Source organism: Leptonychotes weddellii, chromosome 5, assembly GCF_054177405.1.
Source record: "Leptonychotes weddellii isolate Sample4059 chromosome 5, ASM5417740v2, whole genome shotgun sequence".
In the NCBI taxonomy this organism is placed as follows: Eukaryota; Metazoa; Chordata; class Mammalia; order Carnivora; family Phocidae; genus Leptonychotes; species Leptonychotes weddellii.
Window position 1 is genome coordinate 6,212,673 of NC_138373.1, and position 15,264 is coordinate 6,227,936.

At 45.8% G+C, this 15,264-nt stretch overlaps 1 protein-coding gene across 2 annotated transcripts; it reads right to left on the reverse strand.

Moving 5' to 3' along the window:
• Nucleotides 1-1,247: 1,247 nt before the first annotated feature.
• On the reverse strand, nt 1,248-10,454 carry GJC3 (gap junction protein gamma 3). 2 transcript variants are annotated; one of them, XM_081819382.1, is made up of 3 exons: nt 10,372-10,454; nt 4,204-4,982; nt 1,248-3,915 (listed from the first exon to the last, which is right to left on the reverse strand). In XM_081819382.1, the coding sequence occupies exons 2-3, from the start codon at nt 4,979-4,981 to the stop codon at nt 3,908-3,910; spliced, it is 786 nt and encodes a 261-aa protein (XP_081675508.1). In that variant the 5' UTR covers nt 4,982; nt 10,372-10,454; the 3' UTR covers nt 1,248-3,907. The 2 variants fall into 2 exon arrangements, with proteins under 2 accessions (XP_081675508.1, XP_081675509.1); XM_081819383.1 differs by having other exon boundaries at nt 4,204-4,985; nt 10,372-10,434.
• Nucleotides 10,455-15,264: the final 4,810 nt, after the last annotated feature.

The following is a 15,264-nucleotide window of genomic DNA, read 5'->3' on the forward strand; positions in this document are numbered from 1 at the left end:
GTGAATTGAAGAGCCAGTATTCAGAGAGGCGAGCAGGAAAAGGGAGTGGTTAGCCCGCACGAGCTAGTGGGGGAATGGCTGTTCACCCTGCCACCTTGATTTCCCTCTCTTTCTTTCCAAGCACAGGAGACAAACACCAGGTAAAAGAAGCTCATTCTTAGAGCATGGGACACACTCACCCAGCGCAGATAGGGCTTTCTAACAATTAAGTCAGGGTAAAGAATCTAGGGTTAGATGATCTTACCCGGATAGGAGACTTCTCACCCGTGTCTTAGGTGGTTCAGCTCGCGGGAGGTCTGTGGGTATGGGATGCTCCAAGCCAGCTTGGGGTGATCTAAGATGCTAGAAAGGAGCAGATCCTGTAGCTGCAGCCGCAGCTGCTGGAGCAGTTCCCGACCCTCCTACCTGAAGAGATCCAGACCAGAGTGCCAGAACAAAGCCTGGAAGTGGAGCTGTAACTGTCAGAAGGAGGACATTATGAATAATCTGATGGGACCAGAGAGTGGGTGGAAAGGAAATCAATTTTTTTAAGTGGGAGTGGTTAAGATTCGGAAGTGTGGATACATCCTTTTTCGGTACCCAACTTGAACAGCAACCATCTTGCTATCTCAAGAAACATCCATTGAGACTTTCAACAAACAGTATGCTTGCCTATTTCAGGGAATTGTCTGTTTCCCTTCATTGGGTTTTTTATTTTATTCTTCTCACTCTATTCCTTTTCTTATTAATGAAAATTTTAAATTCTTCTTGTGCCCCAATATCAGATACTGCCTTTCCTATAATATGCTCAGTAAGTAGTTACTGAATGTCCAGTTAAATGACTTGAAAGGGGGGTTCCTGTGAACTCTGTGTTGGGGTTTTTGACAGAAGTCCGACAGAATATCTACTTTTTTAGATGTTTATACAACTAACAAATGCATTTTCTTTGAAAATTGGAATGCTGTATTGAGAAGGAATCTGAGTCTTAATATGGACCAAGCAGGAAGAAGTGCTCTCCTCAGTTACTGATTTTTGCCATGAATGTGATGTAAGCGTGTATGTGTCTATATGTCTGCCTATGTATTGAGTGGCAAACATAAGGTCCCATGACACCTTAAGGTCCTTATGGCTTCTATCCTGCCATACTCCTGAGTTGAACTTCCTTCTTTACTGAAAATATCGAGGACTGCTAAGTTACAATTTTATTCATATGGAATTTCAAGAGACCCCAAATAGCTGAACAACCTTGAGAAAGAAGAACAAAGTCAGAGGATTCACACTTCTCAATTTTAAACCTTAATACAAAGCTACAGCAATCAAAACATGTGGTACTGGGATAGGGATAAACATATAGATCAATGGAATAGAATTGAGAGTCCAGAAATAGTGCTATACATTGACAAGCAATGGATATGCAACAAGGATGCCGAAAATCATTATATGGAAGAAAAATGGGCTTTTCAGCAAATGGTGTTGGGACTAGATATCCACATGCAAAAGAATGAAGTTGAACCCTTGTACCATATATAAAAATTAATTCAAAATCAATCAGACCTAAATGTAAAGCTGAAACTGTAAAACTCCTGGAAGGAAACTTAGGTGTCAATCTTCACTGCCGTGGATTAGGTATCCATTTCTTAAATACAACACCAGACTCACAAGCAGCAAAAGAAAAATTGATTAATTGAATTTCCTCAAAATTAAAAACTTGCGCATCAAAGGACATGATCAGTGAAGTGAAAGACAACCCACTGAATGGGTGAAAATATTTGGAAATCTTATATTGGATAAGGACCTAGTATCCAGAATATATAAAGAACTCAACAACAGAGGTACAAACAACCCAATTAAAAAATGGGCAAAGGATCTGAGTAGACATTTCTCCAAAGAAAATATACTAATAGTCAATAAGCACACGAAAAGATACTCAACATCATTAGGGAAATGTGAATCATTCCATAATGAGATACCACTTCACACCCCTAGGATGGCTACAATTTAAAAAAAAAAAAGGAAGAGAAGAAAGAAGGAAGGGAGGAAGGAAAGAAAAGAGAAAAGAAGGAAGGTAGGAAGGAGATAACCAAGTGTTGGCGAGGATGTGGATACATTTGGAACCCATTTATACATTGCTGCTGGGAATGTAAATAGTACAGCTGCTGTGGAAAACAGTTAAAAAAGAGTTAGCATATGCCCCAGCAATTCCACTCCTAGGTATTTACCCAAGAGAGTTGAAGACATACATCCACACAAAAACTAGTACATGAGTGTTCATAGCACCATTATTCATAATAGCCAACAAGTAGAAACAGTTCAAATGTCCATCAACTGAAAAATGGACCAAAATGTGTAGTAAGCCATACAATGACATAATTAAACCATAAACAGGAATGAAGTACTGATACGTGCTATAACACAGATAGACTTCAAAACCACGCTAAGTGAAAGAAGTCAGTCGCAAAGACCACATATTGTATGATTGATTCCATTTGTATGAAAGGTCCAGAACAGAAAAATCTATAAGAGAGAAATATATATATGTAGAGAGAGAGAGAAAGTATATCAGTGGCTGCTTATGTTTTGAGGGCGGCATGGAGGTTTGGGGGTAAAAACTAAGTGTTGGGTTTCTTTTTGAGTTGATGAAAATGTCCTAAAATTGTATTAATAAATGCACAACTCTGTGATTATACTAAAAGCCATTGAATTGTATGCTTTCAGTGGGTGAATTATGTGATATGTGAACTCTAGCTCAATAAAGCTGTTTAAAAAGGATTATCAAGAGGGAATTCCGAATGATGACATTTCCTTTTTTTTCCGTTCTTGGTCACTTGGCTGGACTCTGGTTACAGTAGATGAGAGATTCTTTATAAAAACACTTGCATAGCAGAAAGAAAAATTACTAATTTTCTAGTTGTTGGTCCCTTGGGGGACCAAATGTCTTCCCTTAGGAGTGAGCTTTCCTGACTTACCCTGGTATAATTTGGGATTCAGAAGGAGAAAACAAAACCAGGTAGTTGCTCTTTGTTGAGAATTTGAGGGCAAGGAAGAACTGAGGGGGGAAGATGTTTCTGCAGGAAGGTGGGGGGCTGGAATACCCTCAGGCAGATGGGACGGAGAGACTCAGAAAAGAGAAGCTTGATATTTAGCTTTAAATTACCTGCCGAATCATACTGTGATATAATCATACTCCCTTCCTGTTACCCCTGAATCAGCAGCAAAACTCTCCTGTCTTTTCTGGGTGGAAACCAGGGGTATGGGTTTAAAAAGTAGGAATTTGGCCCTTCGTGTGAGTTGCTGCTGGGCTGGAGACAAGGGGACAGCTGCTGTGCACCAAGTGGAAAACAAGAATTGAGCAGAAGTTGGAGCTGGCAGTGGCCCCAGGTCCATAAGCCTCTGAGCTGCCAGTAATCGGCCTACAGGATGTGGCTGGGTGTTTGACTAAACCAAATCTGAATGTTAAAGGACACTGGGTTATAGATGCATGGAGGCCCAGTCTGAATATGACAGACACCGCGGGGCTGGGGACATCCAGAGGTTACGGGACTTTGAAGCTGGGGGGAGCAGAGACCGTGGAACCACAGAGGAGAGGTAAGTAGAGTCACCGTGGCAGGAAGATTGCATTCAGCAACAGGAATGCCAACAGCAGCAGCAATTATTGCGCAGGACAGGGGAGAAGCACAGTTTTATGGAGGCTTCTGCTGGCTGACTCTGGAACCAAGCCCGTGAAAATGGTGCCTCTGATACCAGGAGATTCTGGAGGGAAGGCACGAGCAGGAGTTCTCCCGGGAAATGCCTCAGGCAGCGTGGCCCGCCATGGCCCTGGGAGATGCTTCAACAGCCTCTAATCTGTCACGGAAGTAAATCCCCACTCACTGGATGCGCGGAAGAAGATCCAGTCATAGGGTTCCCTTCAGAGGTGAGGCAGGTGGCTTCATAACTCTGCAAAGTAGAGAATCAAGCGGGAGCTGAGACTTTTTCTAAGTAGGAAGAGGCCTAAGTGGAAAGGCAGGAGGTACTGACTGAGCGCCCTGGTCCTGGTTCACTGGAAGGAATCGTCAAAGTCATGGGGATGGGGTTGGGAGGGGGTGGCTGGGAGCAGGGGTCAGAAGACATCTGCCTAGAACCTGGTTTTCTGTTTTGTAACGCATGGGAGGGACCTGCCGTGGGAGAGCATGAGGACAGAGACATCAGAAGCACGAAGAAGGAGGGACATCAGTGCCTTCTCACCTGCTTCTCGGAACTGCTCTTTGGCTTCCACCCCTGGGAAGCTATCAGTCGGTTCCTTGTGTTTTTTGGTGCTCTCTGCAGCTGGGGAGTAGTTAGAAGGAGGAGATTTGTGCTTCCAGGTCCTCCACCATCTCACCAGGCCCAGGAGTACAAGCTCCAAAAGAGTAAACAAGAGACAGAGCCCACTGACCCCAAACATGGTCTTCAGGAAGATGGTCTTCTCAGAAGGGCGGGACACGTAACAGGTTATACTACCGAGGCAAGGCTCCCGACGACATGCAAAGGAGCTAGGCATCTTGAAGCCATACAGATGGTACTGCACCCCCAAGGCGGCCCCCTCAAGGACCAGCCGCACCCCCAGCTGTGCCACATAGGCCCAGAGCAGCCTGGGGCTCCCCGGCCCTGAGCCATCTCTGCTGTTCTCCCCTTGGTGGAGCAGAGTCTCCTCCTTCACCTTTCCTGATTCTTCCCGATGCCAGATCAGATGATACAGAGTAAAACCCATGTAGAGGGCACTGGGCACAGCCACCAAGATGACCTGGAAGGCCCAGAAGCGCAGGGGGGAGAAGGGATGGAAGGTATCGTAGCAGGCGGCCTTGCAGCCCGCCTGCTGAGTGTGACACACGAATTCACTCTGCTCATCGCCGTAGATCCCGGTCCCACTGGCAGCCAGCAGCACGAGGCGGAATCCCAGGAGCACGGGGAGCAGGAGGTGCCCCACGACAGTGGAATGCCTGCTCTCTTCAGCCAACAGCTGCCTCACGAACCTGCCGCACATCCTGCTAGGGAGCAGAGGACAGGAATGAGGGTGGGTGTGTTGCTCCCTGTTCTTCGGGAGGAGGGCAAGGCCACCCCTTCACTGTGAATCCAAAGATGGATAAAGCAAACCTTCTTGCTCCTCTCCAGGGTTCTGGTTGATTTATTACCAAGACTGATGGCTCCTAATTCTAGGTAATGGAGTCATCTCTGTAAATTAGTGAGTGGATGTGGGAATGGCTCTCTGTTCAGCCCCGTTCTGTACTGTGTGGTAGAAGACCAGGCCCTGTCTGTGTCTCTCTCTTTCCCTCCCTCCCTCTGTCCCTTTCCCAAAGGCTAGTCAGAGTCCAGAGCCCTCTGAAAACGGTTTCTTCCCCAGTTGATGGCCACCAGGCCTGGGGCTACCCCCAGGGGCACCTGAACACAATCAGGGCTGACCCTGGGGGAAACATGCATTCTCGTGCCCTCTGCTTTTCTCTGGCGCCAACCCTCAGCTGCTCACAGGTGTGAGGGTCTGGCCTCCGCTCCCAGTGCGGTGGTAAGATTGAGATGTGGTTAGGGTAGGGGGCTTGCTGTGGATCAAGTGAACAGAGTGTCAAGGCCCTCTTGAGTCTGGTGTTCTTTAGGCCCAACCAGCTTTGGAAAAGGAGAACATTTTAAAGAAAACCCAGCAGAATCTACTAAGTGAATGTAATGAGGTGTGGGGCCAAAGCCAGAGCTGACTGGATAAAAATTCGAAATTCCACCCTGCTTTGTACATTGTTCCTTGGGCTCATCTCTCCCGCGTGGCGAGAGGTCACCATAGTCAGGAGCAGACTTCAGAAATCCCTTACTCCTCCAGACAGAAGAGCATCCTGCTGCAAGCCCGTGCACCATCTTTATCTTTGTCACAACACGGAGCCCTCCTCAATGCCCAGCCGCTGTGTCTCACCATCCCTGTTCAGCCCAAACTTTATTCCACAGGGAAAATAGAGACTCTTTGACAGGGAACCAGGCGGCCCCCCTCTTGTGCGGCTCCCTTCTGTAGCATCGTAGAGAAGTAGCTCTGCACTTGCCCAAGGCCACTGTCCCTCCCAGACCTGCGTCCTTGGGCCCCTCCAGTTGCATCAAGGACTTATCCACCCTTGTTTCCTCTCTGCACTTGCTTAGGTGTCGCCCTTTCCTTCTTTTTTTTTTTTTTTAGGTTTTATTTATTCATTAGTCAGAGAGACAGAGCGAGCACAAGCAGGAGGAGAAGCAGGCAGAAGGAGAAGCAGGCTCCCCACTGAGCGAGGAGCCCATTTCGGGACTCGATCCCCGGACCTGGGATCATGGCCTGAGCCAAAGGCAGACGCTTAACCGACTGAGCCACCCAGGTATCCCGAGGCGTCTCCCTTTCAACTCTGGTAATAATAATCTGGATTTCTAACTTTATGACATGGCAGCAAATGAGACATGCCTATCTTGCCTCATATCAGCTTCCCGATTAAAATACCCAGAAAGACGCACAAGGCCATTCAAATGGGCACTCAAGTTATAAACTGCAGTTGACCCTTGAACAGCATGGGGGTTAGGGGCGCTGACCCCTCCGCAGTCAAAACTCCGCATGTAACTTTTGGCTCCTCCCCAAAACTTAACTACTTATGCCTTCCATTGAGCAAAAGCCTTGCCAACAACATAAATAATCAATTCACACATGTTTTGTATGTCATGGGTACTATATACTGCATTCTTACAGGAAAAGTTAGCCACAGAGAAGAAAATGTTACTGAGAAAATCATAAGGAAGAGAAAATGCGTTCACAGTAGTGTGTGTATATTGAAAAAAAAAAACACGTATAGGCAGGAGGGTAGGGCCGGGGGCAGCTGCAGCCCCTGGCCTCGCCCCAGGACAGTGACATTCCACGGCATGGTGGCCTCGGCTCAACAGAGGCAACTGCCAAGTGGCTCCTCAGGCAGGAACAGATGCCCCATCTGCCTGGCGGTGCGCCACCAGCCAGTGGCCATCAGCAGATGCAGCCACTCGTGAAGGTGCCCGCCTCCAAGAAGCGGCCTTGAGGAGGGGTCTGTGCCCGGCAGGGAGGAGCCCAAGGCCCACAGCTGCCCTGGCGCAGTCCCAAAACCCAGGTGTCCGACCTGACCAACAGCACACAGGACGATCTGCAGCCCTGCCTGTCCCAGGGCCCCCGGGGGCTGCCAACGTCCTTGGCAGTCCTCCCTGGGGAACTCGGCAGCAGGCTCAACTCCTGCCCCAGTAGCCTTCCATTCGATCCCGTGAAGATGGGATGGGCAGTTGTAAATAAATGCCTTGTGGCTTTTGCTGTCAACTCCTTTAAAAAAAAAAAAATCCCCTGGGGCACCTGGCTGGTTAGGTCCGTGGAGCATGCTACTCTTGATCTCAGCGTCATGAGTTTGAGCCCCATATTGGGCGTAGAGATTACTTAAAAAAAAAAAAAAAATGGACCAGCAGAGCTCAAATCCATGTTGTTCAAGGGTCACCTATGTAGATAAGAACAGGCCAGTATGCCAGAGCTTGGGCAGAGAACCACGTCACCATCCACCAACTGTGAGAAACTATATTTGCGGCCAGTAGCAATCAGAGTTTGAACCTCTTCTACCTGCCTCTCAGGCCCTATGTTTCTACCTCCATCATAGACTATGAAGAATCAGAAGTATATCAGGCCACTGAAAATTCTTCTCCATAAAATTGGGTTAAAATTTTTAGAAGAAATCTATTTTCAGTCCTTAGAAAGAGGCAAAATTGGCCTCATGATTAAAGATGGCAGATTGAAGATAGAGGTCAATCCCCTCTCATTCCCGAGACTCCTCGAAAATGAGAGTAGATGGATCTTTAAGTGTTTAAACCCACTACAAATGGAGGAGAAAGATTACCAGTAGCACAACGAAAACCCACTTTGAAGGCAAATCAGATTGTGTACTGGCCAGCACACTGGGTGATTCCAGAATTCAGAGGAAGAAAACAAATCATTGAAAATAAGAAAAGGTAGGGGTGCCTGGGTGGCTCAGCTGTTAAGCGTCTGCCTTCGGCTCAGGTCGTGATCCCAGGGTGCTGGGATCGAGCCCCACATCAGGCTCCCTGCTCGGTGGGAAGCCTGCTTCTCCCTCTCCCACTCCCCCTGCTTGTGTTCCCTCTCTCGCTGTGTCTCTCTCTGTCAAATAAATAAATAAAATCTTTAAAAAAAAAAAAAAAGGAAAAAATAAGAAAAGGTAAATAGATAAGGGAAATCTGTTTCCTAATTTGAAAAATCATGACCACAATAAAGCAAAATCGCTAGCTTATTTATTGGATGAGAAAACACTTGGTGACGTGCCTGGGGAAAAGAGCAGTTTCTCCATAAATGTTTAACTGAGTTTTGTTTGGAGAGATCCTGAGTTCCAGAGGACCAGAAGGAAGGTCAGCTTCCAGTGTTGGCCCTTGGTCTCAGCCTTGGCACCAGTGATATCTGGGGCCTGATCATTTTGTTGGGGTGAGATGTTTAGCAGCATTCCTGTCCTCGGTCCACTGGATGCCAGAAGCACACTTCTCCCCTCCAACCCCCAGATGTCTCCAGACACTGCTAAATGTCCCCTGGGGTCAGATTCCCCCCTGGTTGAGAACCACCGCCTTAGGAGGACAGCGGCCCATCACCACTCCAGCTCTGTAAAGCAAGACATCTGTACTGGAGCATCTCAGAGGGTTTTTATTTGATGGGACATGATGATCGGCCCTTTTCCAGGCTGCTTGCACATCCTCCCTCCACAAACCCTGTCTGTGAGGAAGCCTGCAGCCCCTCCCTGCCTGATGAGTCTGTGGGGTCCTTGCACTTAGGAGAGGCAGCCCCGGGCTCTGGGGGCTTCTGCCCTGGTTCTCCTGGAGCGTTGCCAGCCTAAAGACTAATTTGGTAAATTCTCAAGTCTGGCTCTCAGTCTCAACCTCATTTCAAAGTGCAGGCCCAGCACGCTCTAAACGCATTTCCAGCACATTCCCAGTAGGCCTGGGATTTAACACAGCAGGCTTGGTATATTCCAATGTTGGGAATTTGAGTAATTCCTTTTTTTTTTTTTTAAGGTTTTATTTATTTGAGAGAGAGAGCACAAGCAGGGGGAGGCAGAGGGGCAGGGGGAGGCAGAGGGGCAGAGGGAGAGGAAGAAGCAGGCCCCCCGCTGAGCAGAGAGCCCAACATGGGGCTCGATTCCAGGACCCTGGGATCATGACCTGAGCCACCCAGGCACCCCGGGAATTTGAATAATTCCTGGAGGCCCTATCTCTGGTTCTTCTCTCTCTCCTGTGCCCACCCCAGACCTGTAGCCAGGCACCTAACGTCCTCTGAGAGACTCTAGGAACTGAACTGGGGTCTCCAGAGCTCACCAGAGAGCTTTAGAGATTTGGGAGGGAGAGAGAGGAAAAAGCAGGACAAAAGGACTTGGTTTGGAGCTCCCATATCTAATGCTGAGCACCCATCTGATCCTCTGCCCTGTAGCTGTTACCACCAAAACAACACAAATTCCAGGACCTCCTGTAAGGTTCACACAAAATCATGCTCCATCTCCCAAAATCTTCAGACCAAAGGCAATTTCTTAAAAAAAAAAAAAAAAAACAGGGCCTAAACACAGGCCTTCCTCCTCCCTCATCCCCTGCTTTCTTGGGAGCCTGTGGTCTCCCCCATCTGTTTCAGCCATCCCCAGCGCTCTTGTTTCATTCTCTGAGACCCACATCCGCCTCCCGCAAACATATCTGCAGCTTTGCCCACGGGGCCAGGGCCCCCAAGCTCGAGTCGGACCAGGCGAGCTGAGGGCCCAGCATTGTTTTCAAAGCTCAGCTCAAGGGACACCACTCTGTTTCTAGGAGTGGAGAAATAGTTTGAAAATAAATCTTTGGGGAAGGAGATGGCAGGATCTGAACCCCGTCGAGGTTTTAGTTGATGAAGCAATACCCGTGAGCTCAAGATTTGGGGGAGGGTAGAAAGCCCAGAGTGTGAGGGGATTTTCAAATATGTAAATAGATTTCTTTTTTTTAATTCCATCATGATTTTGCTAAGAATTTTTCTAAGCATCTCTATTCTTTGGGAGAAAAATTTCAGGATTCCATTGGTGTCAGAAGCCCTCTCAGCCAAGTACCGCATGAGGAAGGGATGTCCCCCAAGGGCCGTGCTGGACCTGGCTCGCTGCTCCCGTGTCACCCCATCTGGCCTGGAAAATGTTCTAGATTCTTTTACCCAAAATGTGATCCCTGGATGCACTGGCATCACCAGGAATGCAGAATCCCAGGCAGCATCCCAGGCTTAACAAATCAAATCTGAATTGTAATAATACCCCCCAGGTCCCTGGCATATGCATTTGAGTTAGAGAAACCCAGTCTAGCACCCAGGCAGCCCCCACCCCCACTACCCCCAGGGCCCTGCGCCAGCCCAGCTGCTCTCTGCCCGGCACTCACCTGGCAGCACCAAGCGGGAGCACCAACGCCGGGGAAAGAGGCAGGGCAGAGTCCTCAGGCTGGAGCCAGCAGGGTCCCAGCTCTCCCCCAGGCCCTGCCTCCCGCCACCACCCACATCCCCCCCTCCCCTCTTCATTCCTGGCAGCCTTAGTGAAGAGTACGAGAAGGGCAGCTGGAGGAGAGGGCAGCCCTGCTAGTAAAGAATGGGCTCTGGAGAATAACCTTCTGTTGTTGGGGGTGAGGGGGACCTCTTCTAAGTGCACTGAAACAGAGATTTTGGAAATCATCTGAAAGGAGAGCAATGGCGTCAGCATGTTGGGGGGTGAGGGGCAGTGCTCATCGGCAACAACAGAATTTCTATAGGTTTAAATCTCTATGAAGCCCCCCCACTCTCCTGGGCAAAGTACCCAAAACACAAGTTTACCCACAAAAGAACGTGTGTTTGTGTGTGTTCTTGGCTGGGAGGAATACCACAGGCTTCCCCGCAGCGTGATGGGCATGTGCTCCATGTTCCTCAGCAACTCAGGGAGCCCAGCCGCTCTCCACCAGGCCCAGCGACAACTGTGACCCTGCCTGCACCCATTCCTGTCCCCATTGCTAGAGCCAGGAGCCCCTCCAGAGGAAGGAAGGGGCAAGGCTGGGTCAGCAGGTGGTGGGTGAGAGAGTAACCCTTGACCAGAGCCAACCCTGCACTCTTCAAGGAAGAGAGTTGGAGGGCCCCTCAGTTCCAAATGCTGCCCCTGTGGGCCTTTGGGGCATCGTTCCACCATCTTCTAGCATTTAACATTGTTATGGTGAAGTTTAAGTCCAATTTGGTAGTCTTCATATTTTAAGTGATTTGTGATCTTGACAGTTTGCCAGATGGATTTTTTTTAACCCTTGGGGCTCGTTCACTCCTCCAAGGGATTCCATTAATAAGACATAAGTTGGCACTGGCTCTCCTTGGCATGTTCACATCTGGTCCACAGGATATATGTACGCATCCTTAGGGCCAAAAAACTCTGGGCATGCAGGCCAGTTCCAATGCAGCCACATCTCCTTCCATTCATTTGCCGGAGAGCCTATCTCTTGCCTTTTTGATTTTTCAGGCAGGAGTCAGTGAACATGTTTGAGTCCCCCTCTCAAGGCTTGACATGCAGAGGTACCACCCTCAACCCTTGCCCTTGAGGAGAACTAACAGCATATCTCTTTCCAAAGATACCCTCTCTCTAATTTCCAACAACCCTGATGTGAGCACAGGGCTTGAGAATGACATGACCGTTATTTATTTATTTGTTTATTTATTTGGGGTTCTTTCTCCCCTTGAAATATTTCATCTCAGACTAGCGAATCACTTCAGAATGTCATACGTGTTGTATTCTCTAAAACACTTGAAATGCCATGTTTTCCAACTTAAACCCTGTTACACTAACATTTATTCAGTACTTAAGTAAATGATGAATATTCTAAGCGCTAGGTGGCTACTAATTTACTTCCCCCATGACAACCTCATGATGTAAGTCTATTATCATCCTCTTTTACAGAGGAAAGAGGTGAAGAACAGAGAGGTTATGTAATTTATTCAAGGTTGACCAGCTAGTGAGTGGGAGAAGTTGGGATTTGAATAGGCAGTGTGGTTGCAGACGGCAAACCCTTAAACGCTACAGTAGGGCTAGCTTCCCCATTATCCAAATCAGCACCTTTGAAAGAGCTTCTGATTGTAAACCCATTGTAATTTCATACCCTCGTGAAAATTAACATCCTTTGCTTACATGTTCTACACCTCAATGACTAACTTCACCATCCACCCTGATCCCAGCCAAAAGCTTGGGCATCATCACTGACAACCTCTCCTTCATGGACCAACATCTTCTCAACCGACCAGTGGTACTAATTCTGAATTAAGAAGGTGGTTTACTTCAAGAGTGAATTACTGCAACACCATCCTATGTCCCCACTCCTAGATTTGTCCCCCTCTAATTCATTCTGTGCATTGCAAACAGAATACTTAACTCAATTCTTAGACTTACCAACATTTACCAGTTTCTTTGCTCAGTGTTGCTTCTTGAATCCCATACCTTCCATTTGGGTTCATTTTTCCTCTTCTTCTTTTTTTAAACCATCTTAATCATTTTAAGTGTGCAGTTTAGTAGTGTTAAGTGTACTCACATTGTTGTGCAACAGATCCCTGGAACTCTTTCATCTTGCAAAACTGAAACCTTGGAACCATTTCTCCCTCCCCTCAGCCCCTGTCCACATTATTTTACCTTCTGTTACCACGAATTCCACTGCTTTAGATACCTCATGTCTAAATGCAGCATTTGTCTTTTTGTGACTGGCTTAGTTTAATGCCTTCAGGGATCATCCAAATTGTAGTTATCCCGTAGAACTTTATTACTTTTTAAGGTCAACTAATAGTCATTGTATATGTATATATGTATATACCAAATTCTGTTCATTCATTCATCCACTGATGGACATCTGGATTGATTTCACCTCTTGGTGATTGTGAATAGTGCTGCTGTGAACATGGGTGTGCCAGGTTTTCTTCTGGAAACACAACCTTCTGTAATTTTTCTACCTGGGAACTGTCGGGGGTAAACTCTTTTCATCCTCTTTGGTCTGAAAGTGCTTTCATTTTCTCCTCAATCTTGAATTGTTATTTAGTTGGCTAGAGAATTCTTGATTGATGGTTATTTTCTTTCAGAACTTTAAAGATATTATTTAACTGCCTTCTCCTATCTAGTGGGCTTTATAAGTCTTTTCTGTAAAATGCCTACAGCAGACCACATAATTCCTCCCATGATATCCACATCGCAATCCCCAGAACCTGTGAATGTTGCCTTATGTTGGAAATGGGACTCTGCAGATGTGATGAGTTAAGGGTCCTGAGATGGGGACACTCAGTTGTCTGAGTGGGCCTGATGACATCACAGGGTCCTTATAAGAAGGAGGCAGAAGGTCAAAGGGTACACAGTAGAAGATGTGAGGACAGAGGCAAGAGTCTGGAGTGATATTTGGAAGAGGCCACGAGCCAAAGAATGCAAATGGATGGGAAGGGCAAGAAAACCACTTCTCCCTGAAGCTTTCACAAGAAATGCAGCCAAAACCTTGATTTTAGACTTCCGACCTCCAGAACCGTAAGAGAATATATTTGTGTTGTTGTAAGTCACTAAGTCTGTGGTAATTTGTTATAGCAGTGATCGGAAACCAGTACAATGGCTATTCTTCACTTTTGCCCACATTTGTATTGGGTTGCTTTTCTTCTTCTTAAGGATTTGTAGGAGGCTTTTCTGTTTTGTATATGTTATTTTTTGGTCAGTTATATATTTTGCAAATATCTTATCCCAGGTAGTGATTTGATTTTTCACTCTTGTCATGGACGCTTTCGATAACAAATGTTCTTCACGCAGTCAAATCTTCCAATTCTTTTCTTAAATAATGTGTCCTTTTTGTCTTAAGATATTCTTCCCTATCCAGACATGATAGTTTTGAGGTGTAAAATTTTTATCATTCAGCTTTAATTTTTTTATTTTCCATCATTTCATCTCGATTGCATAAAATGTTTAAAAGTACATTTTTACATTTCTAAATGTATGGGACTTTTCTGCTTATCTTCTTTATGTTAATTGCATCATGGTCTGAAAGAACATAATTTCTGTAGTTCCAGCCCTTTAATTTTGTTATTCTGTGGTCTAACATGCTCCGTTTTTTTAAATACTCCATATTTACGCTTGAAAATAATGCTTACCTTTGATCACTGAGTACAGTGTCCTCTGTAAGATCATTAGACTAGTCTTGTATTTTGCTCTATGTCTATACTATCCAGTACGGTAACCATAAGCCACATGGGGCGATTAAGCATCTGAAATGTGGCTGGGACAATTGAAGAAATCGATTTTTAAATTTACCTAAGTATAATTAATTTTTATTTAAATTTAAAAACTGAAACCCCATAAAATATTTTTCTGTTAAATACAACTTTGGGGGTTTTTTTAAGATTTATTTATTTATTTTAGAGAGAGAGAGAGCAAGGGGAGGGCAGAGGGAGAGAGAAATCTCAAGCAGACTCCCCACTGAGCAGAGCCTGATGCGGGGCTCAATCTCACTAACCCAAAGGCATAACCCAAGCCACAATCAAAAATCAGACATCTAACTGACTGAGCCACCCAGGCGTCCTGACAACTTTGTTCTTTCAGTAGAACAACATTGCCTTTAACCATGCATTGCATAAGATATTATTGTTACATTTTAATGTAAGTATCAAGCTCAAGCATGTGCATTGTTCCTGGTAATTCACCTAAACCTATTACTGATCTGGTTAATGCCAGTAGATTGATTCAGTTCAATGATTTAATTTCCTACTTACCAATGTAACATTACAATGCATTTGTTAAATATTTTATGCAGACAGCATAAGTTACAGTGATACCTATGTAAATTGCAGTGGTAATTAATTGAAGTACTTCTTTATTTTAATTATAACATAATTAAATTATTTTACTAGTTTAAAAAAAATTAAATAGGGAGATGCCTGACTGGCTCAGTCAATGGAGCATGATCTTGGGGTTGTGAGTTTGAGCCCCATGTTGGGTGTAGGGATTACGTAAAAATAAAATCAATCAATGAAAATAGGGATAAATTTTTAAATTTAAAATGAAGGCCCACTACTGATACCGAAACAAGTGGAGATAAAGAACATAGCTAGCACTGTACGTAAATATAGGGAACCAACTGATGTTTACCAGAGCGGGGGATGGGGGAGACAGGTGATGGGGATGAAGGAGTGCACTTGTCTGTGGGGATGGGCACCAAGTGTTGTATGGAAGTGTTGAATCACTATATTGTACACCTGCAACTAACATAACACTGTATGTTAATTAACTGGAATTTAAATAAAGCCAAAAAAAAAAA